This window comes from Coregonus clupeaformis, chromosome 10 (genome assembly GCF_020615455.1).
Source record: "Coregonus clupeaformis isolate EN_2021a chromosome 10, ASM2061545v1, whole genome shotgun sequence".
NCBI lineage: Eukaryota > Metazoa > Chordata > Actinopteri > Salmoniformes > Salmonidae > Coregonus > Coregonus clupeaformis.
Genome location: NC_059201.1, coordinates 7,889,638 through 7,905,793, shown reverse-complemented (window position 1 = coordinate 7,905,793; position 16,156 = coordinate 7,889,638). Strand labels below are relative to the sequence as shown.

The 16,156-nt window shown below is 43.1% G+C and overlaps 1 protein-coding gene across 1 annotated transcript in view; it reads right to left on the bottom strand.

Annotated features, from left to right (window-relative positions):
- Positions 1–3,234: 3,234 nt before the first annotated feature.
- The window catches only part of LOC121574923 (metabotropic glutamate receptor 4-like), a 126,056-nt gene continuing 113,134 nt past the window's right edge, over positions 3,235–16,156 (bottom strand). The window contains exons 8-9 of the mRNA XM_045222838.1: positions 8,395–8,641; positions 3,235–4,229 (exon numbers count right to left, since the gene is read on the bottom strand). Of these exons, the coding sequence (XP_045078773.1) occupies positions 4,180–4,229; positions 8,395–8,641 (297 nt within the window). The 3' untranslated portion in view covers positions 3,235–4,179. The remainder of the gene's footprint in view (positions 4,230–8,394; positions 8,642–16,156) is intronic.

Here is a 16,156-nt window from a genome sequence, read left to right as displayed (position 1 = left end):
GTTCTGCCTTTTGTTGCCTAATTGAGGAGCAATCATTCTGAAGGCTTGAGATGAATAGACTCTCAATGCTGGACATTGCCACTGCAGGGGCCATGGAATGAAGTATAAAAATATGGCCTACTAACCATTCATTTGAAATAATTGCTTGTTTTCCACCACCAATTCTGTTCCCCTGTGATGCTATTATCAAAGCAATTATGTCAACACAACCAAGCTGACGATGGAAGTCATTGTCTTTCTTGTCAAGTTGATGATCTTTCTTTCCTCTGTTATTAATTGGTGTTCATCCTCTTTCTTTTGTTTGCCCTTCCTTTGTCATAGCCACACACACACACACACACACACACACACACACACACACACACACACAAAGACATGTACCATGCATCATCACACGAGGTAGGGTGTGGAAGTTGTATCAAGGGATAAAGGGGTATACAACGTCTCTCACAAGTAATGAGAAACAAACTAACTCACCTGATTTGTTGTCCCTCTAATTAAACTTTTTTGTGATAGATAAAATTGTCAACAAATCCTTTTTCGGTAACACTTTACATTAAGGTTTACTTAAAATGTCTTAGAAAGGAGTTAACAAGTTTATCAAACTGATTAGTTGATAGATTCTTTATAAAACTGTCATTAACTGTTATAACACAATCTTAGTTTGGTTCTTGCCAAATAGTGAAGTTATTTTACCAGTTAATGTTATAGCCTGAAACCTCCTGAACTTCCTGCATCTAAACTAATGACATCGTCACTGCCCTCTGCTGCCGAGACAGTCAGGTCAGTCCTGTTGGCTCTTCTTCCCTCGCTCCTTCCCTCCCTCTCTCTCTCCGTCCTTCTCTCTCCCTCTCCCTCCCTCTCTCTCTCCGTCCTTCTCTCTCCCTCTCCCTCCCTCTCTCTCTCCGTCCTTCTCTCTCCCTCTCCCTCCCTCTCTTTCTGACATGTCTGACTACTTCTCCAGACCAGTGGAGCGAGGCCTCCTCTCATACGGAACGTGCAAATGTTGCACATTATACTCAATTGTTTCTTTACGGTTTCCCCATTCTGACCTACTGACACTTTACACAAGTATTTCTTCACTGTTTCCCCATTCTGACCTACTGACGCTTTACACTCAATTATTTATTTACTGTTTCCCCTTTCTGACTTACTGACCCTTTCGGTCATAAAAAGGTCATAAAAATGCAATACTTTAAGAGAGAACAAATTTGAAAGAAAGAAGAGAAGCTTGGAATGTAACTCTTTATTTTATTAGAAATGCGATTTTGTATTTAAAAAAAAATAACTGGACATGCGCCACACACTTCATTAGTTTTCAAATACGTAGTCAGATAGCCAGGCACTGCTTCTTTTTTGTTCACATTTTTCCCTTTTTAGATTTGTCAAGACATAAAAACAGACATCATCAATCTATTTAATAACGTACATTAATTTGCCATTTAATTTGGTCAGCACTCACATTATTTTATTTCTGCAACACAAATAGTGTTAAAAGTAATACAGAGTTTGATGGAAAAGCAGCGTTGAGTTCACATCACAAATGACCTCACAATATAAAAAAATTAAATAAATAAAACTAAAGGACTGCTCAGTTTTACAGCAACCACTTTACATTTTACATTTGAGATTTTAGTCACTTAGCAGACGCTCTTATCCAGAGCGACATACAGTTCTGATATATTCATTCAGAGAGCTGAGGGGTGGCTGAAAGGACTATTGGATCCTTTGGCATTTTGTCTCGAGTAGGTTCCTTCCTGCAGCTTGAGGTCATATAGTATACTAGTATGTTGCTGAAGCATTTTACAGAACACGACACAGTCCTCAGATATCATTTTTGTTTTTTATGAATTAGTCTCAACCACTGTTTTATCCATTACGTAAATCGTCTTGGGTGGATGACTAATGTGTGGAATAATCCCCTGGGGATACTTTACTCCCCATTTAATGGGTTTGGATCTGTACAATTTAGCTGTACCTTTGTGTGACCGGGAGGATAGCTGGTGGAAGTGGATGGGGGTAATCTATGGTATCTCACTGTAGGGCCTCGTGCAGCCTGAGAGACTAGTTTTCCTTTATTTATTTTTATTACAATCCCTACCATGGATAGTATTGGGTGTTCCGTTATTCGACTCGTCTATGGGAACTTTGTAATATTTAGAATAGCCATGGAGTAGTCTTGGTGTCTCGGAACAATTTGTTATCAATATACAGTTTATCGACTATGAGAGCTACACGTTTCCCTTTCAATCTATTAACCTTGAAGAGTGGTTTCAGAACTTTGCGCCGTTCTGCAATTTCCTTTGGGAACTGAACATACATGCCTATTTTCGTGCCAGCGAGTCTTTCACTTAGGCTTTTAACCATTATTTTATTTAGAAAGAATGCAAATTTGGCAACGATTGGGCGCTCATATCCCTGTCCTCTCTGTCCGAAACGGTGTACACGTTCGAGTTTGATTTTGTCCACAGTATCGCCTGGGATCTGTAGTGCTTCAAGAAATAATTATTTCACCACACTTTCAGGATCTTTACCTGCTTTTTTTTTATACCAGTAAGTACCAGATTTTCTCTAATAAATCTAGTCTGTATTTCAAGTAAGGCTTGTCTTAGAAACATGTTCTCCTTTTTAAGTTCTTTAACGTCTGTTTCAATAGTATTGACTGTACCTTTTAGCCTGTTTGTTTCTATCTCCATTGTCACAGCTTTTTCGTCACTCATCTCGAGGCTCCCCTTCAACTCCTTTATGTCTTTACTGACTAGTTCCAGTTTATCATCTATCCACTTTAACTTACCGTTCCCGGTGGTGTAAACCATAAATCGTCTGTGTCCGTCGAGGAGTCTCGTTTTATTTTGGTTCTCCATGCTTACTCTCTGACATGTTTCGGTGTTGATTGTATTGGTGATATTGGTCGATACATTTCGCTAGCCTCATCATTTGTTTTGTGTTGTTATGCAGATTGAAGGTTATTTTCCACTAGTATGTGGAGTGAAGTGCTAATATTTAGTCAGACTTATAGATATTGAATATTACGTTTTGATCTTGAGGCATTCTGCACCGCTGTGTTCAGTCCGCCATGACATCTCTCTATTTTTACAGAGAGACTCTTTGTTTTAGTCTGGAGTTACAGTATAAAGTATGGACAAAGTGGGCAGAGGACAGTGGCAGCTTTTGGTTAGCTGGTAACACAGATCAGGGCCTCACTTCACACAAAGAAACAAAGATCACTCACTAGACCTTCACCAGTTTGGAATTTACGTACAATAGGCTCAGGCTAAACAATGGGAACGACACTGCAACAGAGCTTGAACGCATTCCAAATATTTTTCTACAACACAACACAGGATGTTCAAACTGGCATGCTCAAAATCAGTAACATCATTATAATTTTTTTGGGCAACTCAATGAAGACAGGAAAGGTAAAAACAACAAAAATATGATGGTGTACAATTATCCTGCATTGTTGGAATTATTTTTTTCATCCAGTCTTTTCTTTTTAAACTGGAATACCTTAAAAAAAAAATAATAATAATAATAATTACAGAACTTAAAATCCTTGATCACTCTTATCCTGGTGGCTCTGCAACTTCCTTTACTGATGTAAAGGAATGTCCCTTACTGATGACAATACTGGCAGACTACAACCTTGCATCGCACACAGCTGAACAGATTCTTTCAATTGGATTGCATGTCAGTCCGGTCGGCTCAAGATAAGAAGTCATTGAGAGAGCGAGAGAGAGCGAGAGAGAGCGAGAGCGAGAGCGAGAGCGAGAGCGAGAGCGAGAGCGAGAGCGAGAGAGAGAGAGAGAGAGAGAGAGGATAAAGCTGCAATGTAAACAACGAGAAGGGAGGAGAATCCTCATCTCGCATCATGTCCTCTCCGGTCTCTGCCAGGGCGGAAGTGTTAGTCTTGTCTGTCATGGCCGACACAAGATGGAACATCACCATTATACTGTATCTGTTCTGTTGGGTCCCCTGAGGGTCCCTCCCTGCATCTCTGTGTGATCTCATCTCTTTCCTTTACCATGACTATTCCCTGGGAAATCCTTTAGTGATCCTCACAATGTGTCCCATGTCCATTTTCTTCCTCTCTTTCTTTCACATTTCATTCCACTGCATAAGAACATTTTCACCCGCCACGAGGTGACCATCCTGAACAACGACGACGGCCTTCCTCTCCTAGATGACGTGGTTGCTGTAGCTGATGTATGTCTGCTTTGTGGCAAAAGCTGACAGAGAAGAAGAAGGAGATGAAAACAACACAGTTATTACAGTACTGTTATACACTGGGCAAAGGAAGTAGTGGTGAACAATGTCAACTTTCTGCTTTGTACATCGACAGATGGATACCGATGTTATATGATGACATATCTAGAAATGGAAAATAGCTTAAATCCACCTCAGTTAAGAGTAAATACCATGTCCATTCAGCTACAGGTTGGACCAAGTTTCATATATAGATTTATCTGTAGGGATATATATGGTCCCTGTTGTATTTGTACATTGGGTGGGCTCTCAATCCCCTCCCAGGCCTCCACCTCCTCCTATACCCTGTCTGTCTACTGGGTAATACGGCGTCAACCATCCAGTTGTCTTCCCAGACCTCCACCTCCTCCTATACCCTGTCTGTCTACTGGGTAATACGGTTTCAACCATCCAGTTGTCTCCCCAGACCTCCACCTCCTCCTATACCCTGTCTGTCTACTGGGTAATACGGTTTCAACCATCCAGTTGTCTTCCCAGACCTCCACCTCCTCCTATACCCTGTCTGTCTACTGGGTAATACGGCTTAAACCATCCAGTTGTCTCCCCAGACCTCCACCTCCTCCTATACCCTGTCTGTCTACTGGGTAATACGGTTTCAACCATCCAGTTGTCTTCCCAGACCTCCACCTCCTCCTATACCCTGTCTGTCTACTGGGTAATACGGCTTAAACCATCCAGTTGTCTCCCCAGACCTCCACCTCCTCCTATACCCTGTCTGTCTACTGGGTAATACGGTTTCAACCATCCAGTTGTCTTCCCAGACCTCCACCTCCTCCTATACCCTGTCTGTCTACTGGGTAATACGGCGTCAACCATCCAGTTGTCTCCCCAGACCTCCACCTCCTCCTATACCCTGTCTGTCTACTGGGTATTACGGCTTAAACCATCCAGTTGTCTCCCCAGACCTCCACCTCCTCCTATACCCTGTCTGTCTACTGGGTAATATGGCGTCAACCATCCAGTTGTCTTCCCAGACCTCCACCTCCTCCTATACCCTGTCTGTCTACTGGGTATTACGGCTTAAACCATCCAGTTGTCTCCCCAGACCTCCACCTCCTCCTATACCCTGTCTGTCTACTGGGTATTACGGCGTCAACCATCCAGTTGTCTCCCCAGACCGTGTTAGCTGATCCGCTGAGCTGGAGCGGAAAAATCCTACCGTCCCTGCTACTAATATCAGCCGGTCAGAGAGATGGCAAGACAGGAATTTTTCATCAATTTCATCATGCTATGTGTCCACACTGGCAATGACCCTGACAATGACAAATTGTGCATATTCAAATACCTGGGCATTGTACGCCGCTTGTAAACAGAAAGGCCAGGACGAGGAACTGGGGCTGGTTATCGAATCTCTGTCTCTACTCTTCTCATGTATTGTGTTACGGTGTGGCTTATTGTAGCTGTTGTTGTTAAACCAAATAAATGTATTTTAGGATATAGGCCTATGTGTCGATGTTCTAAAATGCATCTCCATGCTCAGCATCCTTATCGACATTTTGTTATCAAATATGTACAATGTTGCATTCTATATAAACACAAGTATATTGTCCACAATGTATTTTTGTGGGACATCACTGTACTTTTGTTATTGGTGGAAGAAAAATTGCAGGGGCTAAATAATCCACCAAATACTGAAGCTCTCAGGGAACAGTGAATCATGACGATATGCGTACGTCATTAAGATTTGTCCACAAAAAGGGAGTCTATCTATGTTGACAGACATGACCGACTCAGACCCCTCTTTACTTTTCTGTGGGAGGCGAGCCGGTCGGGTGTGTGAGTGTTTTGGCCATCACCTGAGTAATTTCTGCTGAGTCAATGGTTGAAGTCATTATTTACCACAGATGTATAAAGCCTGAGTCTGTCGCTATTGAATTTAGAGGGAGATGGACTCGGACAGCGAGAAGTTCAGCTGGTTCAGAAAGGAAAATAATTTGCCTCTCAATTAATTACACTTGGCTTTGAACACTTTGAACACTGCCACAAATCTGAGCCAAACAGTTTTAAAAAAGGAAACTTTGATGAAAAAATATTCCTGTTCACCATATTGAGCACAAGCGTTTATCTGTGAGAGTCAACTCAATGCATTGAAATTAGAAAATAAAACACGGTTGTTGTAGACGCTGTATAACAATAATTGAAATGGATCTAATACAGTGGGGGAAAAAAGTATTTAGTCAGCCACCAATTGTGCAAGTTCTCCCACTTAAAAAGATGAGAGAGGCCTGTAATTTTCATCATAGGTACACGTCAACTATGACAGACAAAATGAGAAAAAAATTCCAGAAAATCACATTGAAGGATTTTTAATGAATTTATTTGCAAATGATGGTGGAAAATAAGTATTTGGTCAATAACAAAAGTTTCTCAATACTTTGTTATATACCCTTTGTTGGCAATGACACAGGTCAAACGTTTTCTGTAAGTCTTCACAAGGTTTTCACACACTGTTGCTGGTATTTTGGCCCATTCCTCCATGCAGATCTCCTCTAGAGCAGTGATGTTTTGGGGCTGTCGCTGGGCAACACGGACTTTTAACTCCATCCAAAGATTTTCTATGGGGTTGAGATCTGGAGACTGGCTAGGCCACTCCAGGACCTTGAAATGCTTCTTACGAAGCCACTCCTTCGTTGCCCGGGCGGTGTGTTTGGGATCATTGTCATGCTGAAAGACCCAGCCACGTTTCATCTTCAATGCCATTGCTGATGGAAGGAGGTTTTCACTCAAAATCTCATGATACATGGCCCCATTCATTCTTTCCTTTACACGGATCAGTCGTCCTGGTCCCTTTGCAGAAAAACAGCCCCAAAGCATGATGTTTCCACCCCCATGCTTCACAGTAGGTATGGTGTTCTTTGGATGCAACTCAGCATTCTTTGTCCTCCAAACACGACGAGTTGAGTTTTTACCAAAAAGTTCTATTTTGGTTTCATCTGACCATATGACATTCTCCCAATCCTCTTCTGGATCATCCAAATGCACTCTAGCAAACTTCAGACGGGCCTGGACATGTACTGGTTTAAGCAGGGGGACACGTCTGGCACTGCAGGATTTGAATCCCTGGCGGCGTAGTGTGTTAGTGATGGTAGGCTTTGTTACTTTGGTCCCAGCTCTCTGCAGGTCATTCACTAGGTCCCCCCGTGTGGTTCTGGGATTTTTGCTTGTGATCATTTTGACCCCACGGGTTGAGATCTTGCGTGGAGCCCCAGATCGAGGGAGATTATCAGTGGTCTTGTATGTCTTCCATTTCCTAATAATTGCTCCCACAGTTGATTTCTTCAAACCAAGCTGCTTACCTATTGCAGATTCAGTCTTCCCAGCCTGATGCAGGTCTACAATTGTGTTTCTGGTGTCCTTTGACAGCTCTTTGGTCTTGGCCATAGTGGAGTTTGATGTGTGACTGTTTGAGGTTGTGGACAGGTGTCTTTTATACTGATAACAAGTTCAAACAGGTCCCATTAATACAGGTAACGAGTGGAGGACAGAGGAGCCTCTTAAAGAAGAAGTTACAGGTCTGTGAGAGCCAGAAATCTTGCTTGTTTGTAGGTGACCAAATACTTATTTTCCACCATAATTTGCAAATAAATTCATAAAAAATCCTACAATGTGATTTTCTGGAAAAAAAAATCCTCAATTTGTCTGTCATAGTTGACGTGTACCTATGATGAAAATTACAGGCCTCTCTCATCTTTTTAAGTGGGAGAACTTGCACAATTGGTGGCTGACTAAATACTTTTTTTCCCCACTGTACATTCAATACAATCCAATAGGTCCATTATAATAAGGTAGCTGGTGTAATAGTACTGATGCCTTCCTTCGTGACCTACACACACAGTGGAGAATTTGAGCATATCAGGGAATGTTTTAATATCCCCCAACTCACAAACGGACTTAAAATGAAAAAAAAAATGGCAGCTAATTTCCTAAATCCATGGAAGTGTAAAATCACAATGGCACGAGGTGGCTAGTAAATAATGATTTGGATACTGTGCCTTCCACTTTCTACCAATTTATTTCTGTGATTTATAGTGGCTGAAGGACAAAATTCATCTTTAAAACATTTAAACACACACACAAGGGTGCTCTCAGCCACTTCTAGCATGTACATAAATAGCATTCATAACTCACCTTGTGTTTCCAGGCTCTCGCACAGCTCGGTCTTGGCCTCTCCGTTGGGACGTAGGCTGGCCTTGGGGTTGAACTTGTTGGACATGGTGGTGGCGGTGACCACGGCCTTGAGGCTGCGCGTGCGTTTGGGCACGTTCTGCTCTGGGTGCCTGAGGATCACATAGACCTTGGGCAGGTAGAGCATTCCCAGAGAGACAGAGGCACTCAGACTCACAGAGATGGTCAGCGTGGTTGTCTGGATGTACATCTGTAAAGTAATGTCAAGGAGATTGAGTTTGACATATGGATCGAAATTCTTTTAAGGTTAAGGTTGGGGTTAGGGTTAATGTAACTGCCATCCAGAACCATACGAAATCTGCTGGCTGTATTCCCTGCCCACAGGCAATAAAGAGAACTAAGCATTGACAGTTATTACCACGTTTTATTTTATTTTATTTTTTATTTAATCTTTATTTAACTAGGCAAGTCAGTTAAGAACAAATTCTTATTTACAATGACGGCCTACCAAAAGGCAAAAGGCCTCCTGCGGTGACGGGGGCTGGGATTAAAAATAAATAAATAAAATATAGGACAAAACACACAAGAGAGACACCACAACACTACATAAAGAGAGACCTAAGACGACCACATAGCAGGCAGAAACACATGACAACACAGCATGGTAGCAACACAACATGGCAGCAGCACAACATGGTAGCAGCATAAAACATGGTACAAACATTATTGGGCACAGACAACAGCACAAAGGGCAAGAAGGTAGAGACAACAATACATCACGCGAAGCAGCCACAACTGACTTCGAATGAAGAGATGGAGATACAACTGTCCAGTTTGAGTGTTTTTTGCAGCTCGTTCCAGTCACTAACGCTTTATCCTCTCCGGTTAATAAAGTAGCTTAAAAATATAATTTTCTGCTGCTTCTCTCACTCGGATCGGACCTGGATCCAACCAGGTCTATACGGAACGGGTCTAGTTGTCCTCGGGACATCATAGAATCCATGACAAAGCCTTGCTCTTCACCAGGCTAATCCATAAAACGGTTTATTAAATCAACATCCTTTCTTCATAAGACCCCGCCCCCCTCCCCACCACCACAATGCATTAGACAAAGACACTCTTGTTGAATCCTTTGCAGTGCTAGTTTTAACATGGACATCACGTCAACCTTTAAAACAGAATTTCAAAACACCAGTCTATTTTGACTCCCTACATGCTGCTCTATACAAAGGAAACAACCTCATGAAATATTTATCCATGGCTGAACATTGTGAATCACGAAGGAGGGCCTTAATGATCAGCAGTCTAACTCCCTCCATTTTAAGTGTTTGCTAAGCAGAGCTGCATTAATTAGTGCTAGCTTATTGAGAACATTAAAGGGGAGGGACAGGCTCGTAGGAATTGTAATGTCTACATTGTTACAAATACTGATCACCTGACCTGATCAGGGGAAAGTAATTAAAGGTTGGGATGAAATAAGATGGTATAGACCAAAGGGAATCCACAGCATGGTGCTGTATGACCCACCCAAAACAAACATAATCCACAATGACACATCTCGTTTAACATGGAATTAAATCAATAAATCCCAATAGTGTATTAACCTGTAAATATTGGATTTGACTGAGAGATCACCATTATAATAGAAATCTGCTCGGTTTGACCAGACCTTTCTCTCGAGCCAGCTATCTAATCCAGCCAAAAAAAATCCCTGCTGTTGTTTCATCAACATAGTGTACCTTCCCCACATCTGACCCTCTGCTAGTGGGTCTTTTATTCTCTCTCTCTCTCTCTCTCTCTCTCTCTCTCTCTCTCTCTCTCTCTCTCTCTCTCTCTCTCTCTCTCTCTCTCTCTCTCTCTCTCTCTCTCTCTCTCTCTCTCTCTCATAGGGGATGGTGGATGCGGGGTTGGAGGAGCAGAGGCCATCGGTGGTAGCGTCAGTCCACTAGTGCTCTGCTCCGCTCTAGGCTGTGTTCAGCTCTGCTGCCTTAGGGGGGCTTCAGAACCCAAGCTGTTACGCAGAAGATCATCGATTAATTAACAGGAATATAAAAATAAAACATACCCGGTTGCTTTCCCATTTAGAATACAGTTATAAAGTACTGATAAATTCATAGGCTTGGGGCTGTTCTAAATGTCTGAACTACACCAGCATAGTAAGTAAAGTCTGAAGTAAGAACACATAATCAGAACGATTGTGACTAGTTCTAGTGGGAAATTATTTGCTGAAAGCTTTTTCAGTATTTGGTTTATGTTATCTACTGCTGTTTTGAATGAATCACGTACTGTGCGAGCAGGAGCAGGAAGACAGTAGTTAACCATATACAATGCCTTCAGAAAGTATTTTCGTTTAACAGCCTGAATTTAAAATGGATTAAATTGAGGTTTTGTGTCACTGGCCTACACACAATACCCCATAATTAATAATAAAAGCTGTAATGTCTTAAGTCATTAAGCCTAAATTGGTTCAGGAGTAAAAATTTGCTTAGCAAGTCACATAATAAGTTGCATGGACTCCCTCTGTGTGCAATAATAAAAAATCTAATCAAATCAAATGTTATTTGCCACATACGCCAAATACAACAGGTGTAGACATTACAGTGAAATGCTGACTTAGACATCACACTGACAAGCCCTTAACTAACAATTCAGTTTTGAAGAAAAAAATAAAAATGGCAAATAATTAAAGAGCAGCAGTAAAATAGAATAACAGTAGGTGGGTAATATATACAGGGGGTACCGGTACAGAGTCAATGTGCGGGGGCACCGGTTAGAAAAGGTAATTTAGGTCATATGTACATGTGGGTAGAGTTAAAGTGACTATGCATAAATAATAAACAGAGTAGCAGCAGCGTAAAAGAGGGGGTTGGGGTTGGGGTTGCAAATAGTCCGGATAGCCATGATTAGCTGTTCAGGAGTCTTATGGCTTGGGGGTAGAAGCTGTTAAGAAGCCTTTTGGACCTAGACTTGGCGCTCCGGTACCGCTTGCCGTGCGGTAGCAGAGAGAACAGTCTACGACTAGGGTGGCTGGAGTCTTTGATAATTTGTTGGTGATGTGGACACCAAGAACTTGAAGCTCTCAACCTGTTCCACTACAGCCCCGTCGATGAGAATGGGGGCGTGCTCAGTCCTCTTTTTTTTCCTGTAGTCCACAATCATCTCCTTTGTCTTGATCACGTTGAGGGAGAGGTTGTTATCCTGGCACCACACGGCCAGGTCTCTGACCTCCTCCCTATAGGCTGTCTCATCATTGTCGGTGATCAGGCCTACCACTGTTGTGTCGCCGGCAAACTTAATGATGGTGTTGGAGTCGTGCCTGGCCATGCAGTCATGGGTGAACAGGGAGTACAGGAGGGGACTGAGCATGAGGGGCCCCTGTGTTGAGGATCAGTGTGGCAGATGTGTTGTTACTTACCCTTACCACCTGGGGGCGGCCCGTCAGGAAGTCCAGGATCCAGTTGCAGAGGGAGGTGTTTTGTCCCAGGGTCCTTAGCTTAGTGATGAGCTTTGAGGGTACTGTGGTGATGAACACTGAGCTGTATTCAATTAATAGCATTCTCACGTAGGTATTCCTCTTGTCCAGGTGGGAAAGGGCAGTGTGGAGTGCAATAGAGATTGCATCATCTGTGGATCTGTTGGGGTGGTATGCAAATTGGAGTGGGTCTAGGGTTTCTGGGATGAGGGTGTTGATGTGAGCCATGACCAGCCTTTCAAAGCACTTCATGGCAACAGACGTGAGTGCTACGGGGTGGTAGTCATTTAAGCAGGTGATCTTAGTGTTCTTGGGCACAGGGACTATGGTGGTCTGCTTGAAACATGTTGGTATTACAGACTCAGTAGAGGGACATGTTGAAAATGTCAGTGAAGACAATTGCCAGTTGGTCAGCGCATGCTCGGAGTACACGTCCTGGTAATCTGCTTAAAAGTCTTACTCACATCGGCTACAGAGAGCGTGATCACATAGTCATCCAGAACAGCTGATACTCTCATGCATGCTTCAGTGTTGCTTGCCTCGAAGCGAGCATAGAAGTGATTTAGCTCGTCTGGTAGGCTTGTGTCACTGGGCAGCTTGCGGCTGTGCTTCCCTTTGTAGTCTGTAATAGTTTTCAAGCCCTGCCACATCCGACGAGCGTCAGAGACCACCACCTTACGGGGGCTGATAGAGAAGAGGGAGCAGGAGCTCTCCATTCAGAAGGAGGCGCTGCAGGAGGCCCACAGGGAGAAGGAGTCCGTGGATGCACGGAGAGAGGAGCTGGCTAGGCAACAGGAGGAGCTGAGAGAGGAATTAACCCTCGAGAAAAGGAGAACGCAGTCCTTAGAGCAGAGGCTGGCGGAGCAAGGTTTCAGAGTAGAGCCAACTCCCTGCACTCGTGTTAAGGAGCGTGGGACCATACAGGCACCCTTTTATGCTGTGATACGCATTGTATCTCCTGTGCGCATTCACAGCCCGGTGCGCTTGGTGCCCGCGCCCCGCTCTTGCCAGGCTAAAATGAGCGTTCAGCCAGGACGGGTTGTTCCTGCTCCTCGCATCAAACCAGTGGTGCATGTCCCCAGCCTGGTACGGTCCGTGCCTGCTCCTCGCACCAAACCAGTGGGGCGTGTCTCCAGTCCGGTACGGCCCATACCTGCTCCTCGCACCAAACCAGTGGTGCGTGTCTCCAGTCCGGTATGGCCCGTGCCTGCTCCTCGCACCAAACCAGTGGTGCGTGTCTCCAGTCCGGTATGGCCCGTGCCTGCTCCTCGCACCAAACCAGTGGTGCGTGTCTCCATCCCGGTGCGTCCCATTCCTGCTCCTCGCACCAAACCAGTGGTGCGTGTTTCCAGTCCTGTATAGCCCGTACCTGCTCCCCGCACCAAACCAATGGTGCGTGTCCCCAGCCCGGTACGGCCCGTGCCTGCTCCTCACACTAGACTAGTGGTGCATGTCCCCAACTATCATGCCCTGACATAGAGTTCTCTAGTTGGTTTGGTCAGGGTGTGAATATCTATGTGTATATCTATGTTATCTATTTCTATGTTGGCCGGGTGTGGTTCACAATCAGAGGCAGCTGTCGATCATTGTCTCTGATTGGGAATCATACTTAGGTAGCCATTTTGCCTACCTATGTTGTGGGATCTTGTTTCTGGTTTGGCTTGTTTATGTGTAGCCCATTAGAACTTCACGTTACGTTGCTGTTGTTGTTTTGTCGTGTGTTTACTTCATAATTAAACATGTACGCATACCACGCTGCACCTTGGTCCAATCCTTTATACAACGAACGTGACAGATGTGGTGTACTCCTCAATGCTATTGGAAGAATCCCGGAACATAGTGTTTAACATGATTTTGTAATGATTACCTCATCTCTGTACCCCATACATACAATTATCTGTAAGGTCCTTTAGTCGAGCAGCGAATTTCAAACACAGATTCAACCACAAAGGCCAGGGAGGTTTTCCAATGCCTCGTAAACAAGCCCACCTATTGGTAGATTGGTTAAAAAAAAAGCAGACATTGAATATCCCTTTGAGCATTGTGAAGTTATTAATTAGACTTTGAATGGTGTATCAATACACCCAGTCACTGCAAAGATACAGGCATCCTTTCTAACTCAGTTGCCGGAGAGGAAGGAAACCGCTCAGGGATTTCACCATTAGGCCAATAGTGACTTTAAAACAGTTACAGAGTTTAATGACTGTGATAGGAGAAAACTGAGGATGGATCAACCGCTTTGTAGTTACTCCACAATACTAACCTAAAGACAGAGTGAAAAGAAGTAAGCCTGTACAGAATAAAAAATATTCAAAAACATGCATGCTGTTTGCAATAAGGCACTAAAATAAAACTGCATAACAGTTGGCAAATAAATTAATTTTATGTCCTGAATACAAAGTGTTATGTTTGGGGCAAATCCAACAGAACACATAATTGAGTACCACTCTTCATATTTTCAAGCATAGTGGTGGCTGCATCATGTTATGGGTATGCTTGTCATCGGCAAGGACTAGGGAGTATTTTTGGGGGGATAAAAATTAATGGAATAGAGCTAAGCACAGGCAAAATCCTGAATGAAAACCTGGTTCAGTCTGCTTTCCAACAGACACTCGGAGACAAATTCACCTTTCAGCAGGACAATGACCTAAAACACAAGGTCAAATATACACTGGAGTTGCTTACCAAGACAACATTGAATGTTCCTGAGTGGCTTAGTTACAGTTTTTACTTAAATCGGCTTGAAAATCCATGGCAAGACTTGAAAATGGCTGTCTAGCAATGATCAACAACCAATTTGACTGAGCTTGAAGAATTTTAAAAAGAATAATGTGCAAATATTGCACAATCCAGGTGTGCAAAGCTCTAAGAGATTTACCCAGAAAGACTCACAGCTGTAATTTCTGCCAAAGGTGATTCTAACATGTATTAACTGAGGGGTGTGAATACTTATGTAAATGAGATTTCTGTATTTCATTATCAATAAATATGCAAAGATTATTAAAAACATGTTTTCACCTTGTCATTATGTGGTATTGAGTGTAGATGGGTGAGAAAACCAATCAATGTAATCAATTTTGAATTGAGGCTGTAACACTACAAAATGAGGAATAAGTCAAGGGGTATGATTACTTTCTGAAGGCACTGTATTTAGCATCATATTAACACCATGTTTGATTGAGTAGTTTACATCTGTAAATCTAGAATTATATGATGTGATTACTACTGTGTGAAGTAACTGAGTACTGATGATCATTTGACCTCTGTGATTACTTTATTGCTTTTGACTGGTTTATAATTCTGCATCATAACTCTGGTTCATAGCCCTGGTTCATAACTCTGGTTTATAACTCTGTAACAGCTGATGTAACAGTTGATGTTATAAATGTGTTATTTTGTTCACCTGGAAATTCCTACTAGAGGTCGTCACGGATCCGCCTGTACACGAATACCCGAGAATTGATCCAGGACCTGAGCGGGTCTGGATCCAGAATTTTAAATAATGTCACGGGTCTGGGTTGGATCTGATAATTTATGATTTCATGGGTCTTGGGTATGTGTAGGACAGGAAAGCACATGCAGCCTCAATTAGCCTAGCTATCTAGCTAGCTTTACTAGCTTTTCCACCAGTTTGATGCATACAGGTACTACGTAATCATAACCTAGCTATGGCAGCTATTAGTCTACTATAGCGCAAGTCGGCTTGGTTGGTTGCTGTCTCTCATCTCTCCCTCCCTCCTCCCTGTCACTCGCTCACACTAGCCTACACACAGCACAGCCCCTGCTAGAGCGTCACCTCCCTCTACCTCCTCTCCCTCGCGCTTCATCAGCTCCGGTTAATAAAGTAGTAAAAAAAGTTGACTCAGATCGGATCTGGATTCGACCAGGTCTATACTGAACGGGTATAGAAAATATATAATTTATGCATATCGTGTCCAGAGGGGAAAGCCCCCCTTTTTGGACCCGTTAAGGCCTCTAATTCCTACTACTCTAATGAACTGCATTGTAAATACACCCAGTTTGCATTTATCAGACGTGGAGTCAACTGTAGGTGACTTTGAAGATAGGAATACTTCTATATCCAACCCATGCATGCCATCCTCAAATGAAGCAATAAGGCACGGGGGGGGGGCTAAGGGCTGTTCTTTGCACAACGCAACGTGGAGTGCCTGGATACAGCCCTTAGCCATGGTATATTGGCCATATACCACAAACCACTGAGGTGCCTTATTGCTCTTATAAACTGGTTACCAACGTAATTAGAGCAGTAAAAATAACAGTTTTTTCATACCC